At 51.8% G+C, this 9349-nt stretch overlaps 1 protein-coding gene across 1 annotated transcript; it reads left to right on the forward strand.

Moving 5' to 3' along the window:
- The first annotated feature begins 4999 nt into the window (after positions 1-4999).
- On the forward strand, positions 5000-7573 carry LOC123067379 (uncharacterized). The gene is made up of 5 exons (XM_044490197.1): positions 5000-5497; positions 5683-5732; positions 6078-6355; positions 6457-6746; positions 6888-7573. The coding sequence occupies exons 1-5, from the start codon at positions 5000-5002 to the stop codon at positions 6909-6911; spliced, it is 1140 nt and encodes a 379-aa protein (XP_044346132.1). The 3' UTR covers positions 6912-7573.
- Positions 7574-9349: the final 1776 nt, after the last annotated feature.

Raw genomic sequence — 9349 nt, forward strand, 5'->3', positions numbered from 1 at the left:
GGAACTATGTCGAAGATTAACTCTTCGCTTCGGAAGTTATCCGGGGATCCGAATACCACTTCCTGTGTAACTGAGCCTGTACAATTGGCCTCTACACCTGGTATGACGCCTTTAAAGGTCGTCTTTGTAGGTTTAATCCTTGAGGGGTCTATGCCCGTTTTGCGCACTGTATCCTGATAAAGCAGGTTCAGGCTGCTGCCGCCGTCCATCAGGACTCTGGTGAGGTGAAATCCATCAACGATTGGGTCTAAAACCAATGCGGCAAATCCACCATGGCGGATGCTGGTGGGGCGGTCCCTTCGGTCAAAAGTGATTGGGCAGGAGGACCATGGATTGAACTTCGGGGCAACTGGCTCCATCGCGTATACATCCCTGAGTGCACGCTTCCGCTCCCTTTTGGGTATGTGGGTTGCGTATATCATGTTCACCGTCCGCACTTGTGGGGGGAAACCCTTCTGTCCTCTATTGTTCGGCGGTCGGGTCTCTTCCTCGTCATCGCTATGCAGCCCCTTGTCGTTGTTTTCGGCAATTAACTTGCCTGCCTGCTTGAATACCCAACAGTCCCTGTTGGTGTGGTTAGCTGGCTTTTCAGGGGTGCCATGTATCTGGCACGAGCGGTCGAGTATTCGGTCCAAATTGGATGGACCCGGAGTAGTTCTTTTGAATGGCTTTTTCAGTTGACCGGGTTTAGAGCCTCTGAATCCGGCATTGACAGCCGTATCCTCACTATTGTCGCCGTTAATGCGGCGTTTGTTTTTGTTGCGATGCGGCCTGCCATTGCGGTCCTTGATATCCGGACTGCCAGAATTTTTACTGAGGTTGTTGCTGCGTGCTAGCCAGCTGTCCTCACCCGCGCAGAAGCGGGTCATGAGTGATGTGAGGGCTGCCATGGATTTCGACTTTTCCTGTCCCAGGTGCCGGGCAAGCCACTCGTCGCGGATGTTATGTTTGAAAGCCGCGAGGGCCTCCGCATCCGGGCAATCGACGATTTGATTTTTCTTGGTTAAGAACCGTGTCCAGAATTGTCTGGCCGATTCGTCTGGCTGCTGAATTATATGGCTTAGGTCGTCAGCGTCTAGTGGTGGCACGTACGTGCCTTGGAAGTTATCGAGGAATGCGGCTTCCAGGTCTTCCCAACTCCCAATTGACTCTGCTGGTAAGCTGTTAAGCCAATGCCGGGCTGGTCCTTTAAGCTTGAGTGGGAGATATTTGATAGCATGGAGATCATCACCGCAGGCCATGTGGATATGAAGGAGATAGTCCTCGATCCAAACCGCGGGGTCTGTTGTGCCATCATAAGATTCAATGTTCACGGGTTTAAACCCTTCGGGGATTTGATGATCCATTACTTCATCTGTGAAGCATAGTGGGTGTGCGGTGCCTCTGTATTGGGCGATATCACGACGGAGTTCAAAAGAGCTTTGTATATTTTGTTCGGCCCGGCCGGACTTACTTTGTCCGGCGCGACGGTTGTCGTCGCGTATCATGGGGCGCCCACGCGATCCATAGATCGATCTTGATTGTCTAGCCTTATCCTCCAATATATCTCGCAAGTCCGGAGCATTCCCCTGTGGCCTTGTGCTTTTCGAGTGATGCCGGGGTACAGTTCTGGTGGAGGGCCTAGAGGGCTCTCTGTCGCGGCCACGGGGTGGTCGGTCAGCCGTATTGTCTGCTGGTGATGCAGGTTCATATGCCTCCTCCGCTAATCGGGGGAGCAGCTTGCGTTTAGGGTAGCTTTTGGAGGGGCGGTCGAGCTCATGCTCTTCGGCCGCAAGGACTTCAGTCCATCTGTCGGCTAGCAGATCTTGATCAGCTCTAAGCTGCTGCTGCTTTTTCTTGAGGCTGTTTGTCGTGGCCATAAGCCTGCGTTTAAAACGCTCTTGTTCGACGGGATCCTCAGGCACGACGAATTCGTCGTCGTCGAGGCTTGCCTCGTCTCCGGAGGGAGCCATGTAATCCTCTACTTCTTCGTCTGCTGCTTTCTCACGAGGGCTGGCGTCTCCGTCCTCCTGCGCTGAATCTTGCTGGAGGGGGTTGTCTTCGGCACTGTCTGGGGTGTTATTATCTCTGGTGCCGGAATCTCCATTCTTGTTGTGGCGGGATTTAGAGCGGCGCCGCTGACGCCGGCGCTTGGGCTGTTTCTTGGAGGGGTCATCCTCCGCTGTTCCTTCGCCATTCCCATCCTTTGGGATATCCACCATGTATATGTCATATGATGAGGTGGCTTTCCAGTGCCCAGTAGGCGCTGGTTCTTGGTCATCTCCGGCATCATCGTCCATACCGTCGATGTCTTCGGAGTCGAAGTCTAGCATGTCGGTTAGATCGTCGACAGTGGCTACTAAGTGGGTGGTAGGTGGGCTTTGAATTTCTTCGTCGTCCGCATCCCAACCGTCCTGACCGCAGTCCGGCCAGGGCTCTCCTGATAACGAGAGATACTTTAGCGAACTCAAGATGTCGCCGAAAGGTGAGTGTTGAAAGATGTCCGCAGCGGTGAACTCCATGACCGGCGCCCGATCGGATTCGATTGGAGGGGGCGCGGGAGGTTCGGAGGTCGGCGAGGAGTCCGGCACCTCGGAGTCACGAGCTTCATGAGGGACAAGGTCAGTGTTCGGCTCTATAGCCGTAGAGGTTGCAGCCCCCGAGGCGGTGTCTAGCCACCCGTCCTCGATCTGCGCAGCCGGCTCCGAATTGAAGGTCGGAGCGGACTCGTGTGTGGCCTCCAGGTTACTGTCCGGCTACAGAGCTAAGTCATGCCCGTCGTGACAGTGCGGCGCGCTCGGCTGTGGCTCGAATCCATCGAAGATCAAGTCCCCGCGGATGTCAGCCGTGAAGTTCAAACTTCCAAATCTGACCTGACGGCCAGGGGTGTAGCTTTCGATCTGCTCCAGATGGCCAACCGAATTGGCCCGCAGTGCAAAGCCGCCGAATACAAAGATCTGTCCTGGGAGGAAGGTCTCACCCTGGACTGCGTCGTTGTTGATGATCGAAGAAGCCATCGAGCCTATCGGTGACGACACAGAGGAACTCTCAATGAAAGCACCAATGTCGGTGTCAAAACCGGCGGATCTCGGGTAGGGGGTCCCGAACTATGCGTCTAGGCGGATGGTAACAGGAGACAAGGGACACGATGTTTTACCCAGGTTCGGGCCCTCTTGATGGAGGTAAAACCCTACGTCCTGCTTGATTAATATTGATGATGTGGGTATTACAAGAGTAGATCTACCACGAGATCAAGGAGGGTAAACCCTAGAAGCTAGCCTATGCTATGATTGTTGTCCGTCCTACGGACTAAAGCCATCCGGTTTATATAGACACCGAAGAGGGCTAGGGTCACACAGAGTCGGTTACAATGGTAGGAGATCTACATATCCGTATCGCCAAGCTTGCCTTCCACACCAAGGAAAGTCCCATCCGGACACGGGACGAAGTCTTCAATCTTGTATCTTCATAGTCTTGGAGTCCGGCCGATGATGATAGTTCGGCTATCCGGACACCCCCTAGTCCAGGACTCCCTCAATCCTGATGCAGCTTGCTGTCAGCTTATTCGGTTACAACAGGTCCATACCGGAGGAATGCGTGAGGTGCCATATGTGTCAGGTTCAAGGCTTAAAAGTAGAAGTTTATCTTTGGAACAATCTATGAGAGATTCTCCCAGGAACAGAAGACAACACTCTGTAAAACCTCTTGTACTCTCTGGATCTGATGATTTGCACGGGCCTGCTAATACCAGTAGTCAAGAGCACAAGGAATTTGGTGATAGTGAGGCTCCTCAGAAAGCACCAATTTGACGCCTTTTTAATCTTAATAAACAAGAAGGACCAATTCTCCTATTAGCTGTTATAGCTGCTTTTGTGAATGGACTTCTTTTCCCGTTATTCAGTATTATGATGTCTGGTGGTATAAGGACATTCTACTATCCAGCTCACCAACTTCGAAAAGATTCTAGACTTACCCAAAAAGGCTTTCACCCCACTTTATATATAAAGCACGAACCTCACATCCCAGTACAACGCACATCACCACAACACACGCACACACCCAAGGCAAGATACATAGGCGCTGAGCGCGGCAACACCACTCTAGCACTACCACTGCGAAGAGAGGAAGCTGCATACGACGAACCGTGGGCTCCAAGGCGGTGCCTTTAGGAAGGATACGACACGGGAGCGCCGTCACCGCCCAATCCGAGGATTAGAGTTGCCCCCGGAGCCGCACGACGAGCAATGAGATCCACGACGACGCCTTCAAGAAGGGAACGAGCTTCACCGCCGCCGGTCCGTCCGAAGATAGAGCAGGTTTTCACCCCGGCCAAAACTCACTGCCACCGAACGCCACACCCCGGCAACCATGCCGCCCACACGGCCATGGCCACCGAGCAGCACCAAGCCATGGTCTCCGCCCGAGAGCACCGCACAACCACCACCAGGGCCGCCGCCCTGGCATCCAAGACCTAGACACCATCTCACCCGAGACCTACCGCTAGCCCAACCAAAGAGACGAGCAGAAAGGTCCCACCTTTCGCACCCCTGGGCGACCCCCAGCGCCGAGACCCAATATATCGGCCACCTGGCCTCCATCAAACCGTCCTACAGCACCGGGCGCGAGGCAAGCTCGGTCTCGCAACTCCGTGCGCGAGACGAGGTCAGTCCTGCAGCATCATGCGCGAGATGAGCTTAGTCCTGCGGCACTATGCGCGAGACGAGCTCGGACCTGCGCACCCAGCGCGAGATGAGCGATGGACCGCAGCTGGGAGAAGGCTAGCCCTTCGCCGAGCGTAGCGATCGGACGACGAGGAGGGGTCAAAGGCCGATACAAGCCACCAAGTAACGAACCGATGCCAGGACGTGCCAGCCGTCGCCGAAGCCGACTTGCCAAGCCACCGTGGAGCCATCCACGGCCGGAGCAGCGACCACCCCGGCCACTGCCCAACCCGCGCTGCCCGGCGAGCTCCACGCGTCGGAGTCGCCGGCCACACTCCTCCCAGGGCACCACCACCACCATGCCGCTGCCTCCCCGGAGATGGAGGAGGCAGCCGACTGCTGTCCAAGGCCAACATAGCCCGCGCCATCCAACAGGGAGCTCGAGATCCCCCGGCTGGACACACATCCACCATCACGCGCTGCCGGCCGCCACAACCTCCCGCTGCCCCGCACGAGACGCCGCCGACCGGCAGCACACGGGAGCTCAGGCGAGCTCCCACCACCCCCCTATGCTGCCAGCCGGACCCCAGGCGCCAGATCCGGGCGGATCTGGCCAGACGCCCACCAGCGCGCCGCCAGCCGAGCCGGACCACCCAACAACCGCTGCACCACCACCGGAGCTCAGACCGTCGCCGCGCCGCCACCAGACGGCCGCACCGCTGCCCTGCACCACCGGCGCCGCGCCACTGGGCCCTGCCGAAGCACAGCGCCGCCACCCTCGAGCACCGCCCCGCGACGGACCTCGAAGGCAGAGGAGGGAAAGGCCCCGCCGCCGCCGCGCCGACCGGGCTTTGCTCGTTAGCGCCTGCCGGCGGCGGCGGGGGAGGGAGGGGGTAGGGGGACGGGAGGGGAGGGGCTTCTGTTGGCATTGCTATTCCTTCTGTTGGCAATCATCTCTATGATTGCAATCCAATTAGAATTTTTGTTATTTGGAATGGCTGGTGGGAAACTTGTAGAACGTGTCTGTGCTTTGTTGTTCTAGAGCATCATGCATCAAGAGGTTGCTTGGTTCGATGATCCTTCTAATTCCAGGTTTGTTACTTATTTTTCGCTTTGAAACTCTATCTTTATGTGTGACCATCATGTTTTCCTTCTAACTTATACAATGATGCACTTGGTGCAAGGCTGTTTATTGATGCTTTGAACATCTGACGCCTTGTAGGAGATACTTGGCCATACTAGTGCAGTGCACAACAACACTTACTAGTTGTTGCGGCGCGGCCTGCCGCGCCTCCTGAGTGGAATATGTGCGGTGCCAGGTTGCAAAGCGCCCCTTTGGCTGTATTTTTCTCTATTTGCTACCACACATTAAACCCATTAACAGTCGCTATAAGGACGAGCCCTTGCGCTAGCCACGTCAAAAATTTACTGTCGCAGGGATTGGGGTTGTGCCGCTCGTCTACCACAGATAACACCTCCCCAGGTTATCTTTGCCACGAAGGCAGCACGCGACCTCCCTCTCTCTCGTTTCCTCTCCCGCATATCCCTCCGCCTCCGCCGCCAGGAGCGTCTCCACACCAACGTCGTCGTCTCGAGGCGGGAGTGGGTGGGAGGAGAAGACGGCGGCGGCGCACACGGAGAAAAGAGGAAGAGCGCCGGCCTTGGTCCACGCGACGACGGCCGTGAACTGCGCCTCCACCAGTGTATGCGCGACGGTGCGCGCTCTCTTCTAGGTCGCCCCTCCACTCTTTCTGCCCCTCCTTTTCATCTCTCACACGCAGGCCCCTCTCTCGTTTGGCTTCACATTCCCTGCTAGGGTTGCTGCCGCCATCGCTCCTCCGGCGCTGGCCATGCTCCCTCGTAGCAAAGTGCGGCGCTGCTTCTCCACACAGCCGTGTCGGCAAGGCGGCGGCAAGACCGAGAAGGTGGGCGGCGATGCGAGCTCTCGTCCCGTGGAAGCCATGGGAGGACGAGGTCGATGCGGTCGTCGGCGCGTCCTCCGCTGCGGGAGGCCATGAGCGAAACGAAGGAGGCGTCGTCAGCTGCGTGCCCGACCTCGCCACGGACGCCAGCGAGGCCAACCTCCCCTTCACCTCTGACCGGCAGGTCCATCTCTCTCTGTTTGAAAGTGGAACAACAAATCCTCCTGGTGATTTGGTTTGGTGTTCAAGAGGAGGCAGATCTAGATTTACATTTGTTTTCTCATAGTGTTCCAGGCGTATAACCATATATTGTTGTGAATTTTAGGTTGCTGCCATGGAACCATGTTGACCTGAGCTATGTGCCACCATGGTATCCTGCTCTTTTGTTTGTTTGATCCAATTGGTATCGGTTCGAGTGTGTGATGGAATGGAGATGAAAGATCGTGACGACACTGACGGTGTACCGCGTCCACAGGTCAGTGGTGCCGCCTCTGGTTTCTTCCCCATCAATCCCAGACATCGCTTGTACGCTTGCATAAGTAGTTTGCCGCTCTCAATTCTCACTCTAACTCTCTTGTCATTCTTCTCTCTGTTTTCCTATGAGGTGAGGAGATTAGGCACAGGCTTGTTGTTGCTTTGCTGTACCAAATTGGAACCAATGATGAAAAGAGAAGCATGTTTTCTGTCGGATATTCAAAATGGATCCCAGCAGCATATGGTCCTTCATGTAAAAGATAATTTTGTGAATGCCAAGAAGTAAAAAAACATTTGTATGTTTGTGTCCTTTGGGACCCGTACAGACAAATGGGAAGCTGCACCCATTACCACATAAATGTAAATTTTACATGCCGGTCGATTTGGGAATCAGTTGTCCCAATAAGATGTGCTTATACTCATGTAGTTTACACTGAATAAGAAGCTTCAGGTCACATTGCTATCTACAGTATGTGCAACTTGGCTTCAGATGTATTTCATTTTGAGATTTCCACTATAAAGATTGCATGCTATAAACATACATGATTCCCTGCCCTAATGTTTGAAAATTCTCCGGTTTGGACCAACTAATTGATGGGAATTACAATTCTCAACACATCTAGAAATAGAGGAGGCAATAATAATTCTTCAGTGTTGTTGCCCCACAGTCACTCGTTTGACACTTTATTGGATAACAAATACCATGTTCTCTCTTAGAGCCACGTTTGCCCACTTAATTTTTAGGACTGTTAGTACTTCATTTGTGATAGGCATATACATTCTGGGACTCAATGGGCACTTTGTGAACAGTTCATTGGTTTGTGAATTTGTGATAGGCATATAAATTCAGTGTAGAGAATCAGCCAAATGAATTCAGTGTGCAAAATCTGTTAACATGATGATATTTTTTTGAAATGACGACTGAATTTCTCAGCACTGCTGTGGTAGTAGAAACCGCGTATAAAGATGATTTCTGAAGTGCTGATGATTTATACGCGTATAAACCGCGTATAAAGATGTTTTCTCAGCACAGCCGCATCGAAAGTTGGCCAGCAATGTTGATTTCTGAAGTCAATCAACTCCATTCTCCTCATGTCTCCACCTAACAAGGCAAGGAAGGAAGAAAGAAAGAAGACTCCGATTTTGTTTCATGGGGAGAATTGACTTAAGATATCAGTATTAGCTTTGTTAAGATCAGGATAATTTTCTCTTGTCAATTTCTCTTATTTTTCATTCTCTTGTCAATATATCTGTAGTGGTTAATACCGTCAAATGGCCCTCACTATACCTGAAGTTTGAGCTATCGTACTAGATAAGTAGATTATTCTTGTTGTTTTTTGCATGAAAAATTAGCACTTGAGATTCACATTTACGCTGTTTCTGGAATTAGGGGGAACCGGGGAAGTCCTTGCATTGAATAAGAATATTGTCTTAAACATACACCTGCCATAAATACACAGGACTCCCTGACATTAGGCTGGTTGTAATGGGGAGTATCATATACTAGTATCATGCATATGATACTAGTGTATGATACTATCTCCCTAATGCCTAGTATCATATATTAGTATCATGTAGTACTCTATTTATTGTCATGCATGACACAAAGTAGCATAGCATTTAATATGATACGGTATCATGATATGATAGTACATCCTTTCTTTCTTCATGTAATGCTATGACACCTCATCAAAATTGCCTAGTTGACATGCATGATACTAGCTATGATACTACCATTACGACCAGCCTTATGTTTGCAAATTCTTTAGTTTGCACTAACCGATTGAAAGTACAGATAGTTTCCATGCATCTATGGTACATTGTCGTTCCAAAACATAAAAGCTTACTGTCCATACATAAAGAGAGTACATAATGCTTGTCTTTTCCTAATAATAGATAGACGAAGAAACATAAGACAATGTTGAACTTGAATTCATGTTGCAGCATCAAAGTAGTCGCTGGCTCCATTGCCATGGCTTCTCTGGATTCATGCATCCAAAAGCTCCAACCAACAGGATGAAGGCCCCCCTTCCACCTGACCGTGCACTGGCAGGTTTAACATACACATATTTTCCATTTCCTTGCATAATTTAGCTGCAAACTTTATTAATCAGATTAGGCATGCTATTAAATGAACCATCAATTAAAGCAATCGCCAATACATAGTCTCAGTTGACACATTACTAATAGAATGTACCAGTTACCTTTCTTTCTGATTTATATGTAACTAATATGTAGTAGCCAAGGGAATTGAGCAGACGCAAACTTATTGGCACTATCATGGCTGGGTCTTTCCGCTTGACCTCCTCGTCT

This window comes from Triticum aestivum, chromosome 3B, assembly GCF_018294505.1.
Source record: "Triticum aestivum cultivar Chinese Spring chromosome 3B, IWGSC CS RefSeq v2.1, whole genome shotgun sequence".
In the NCBI taxonomy this organism is placed as follows: Eukaryota; Viridiplantae; Streptophyta; class Magnoliopsida; order Poales; family Poaceae; genus Triticum; species Triticum aestivum.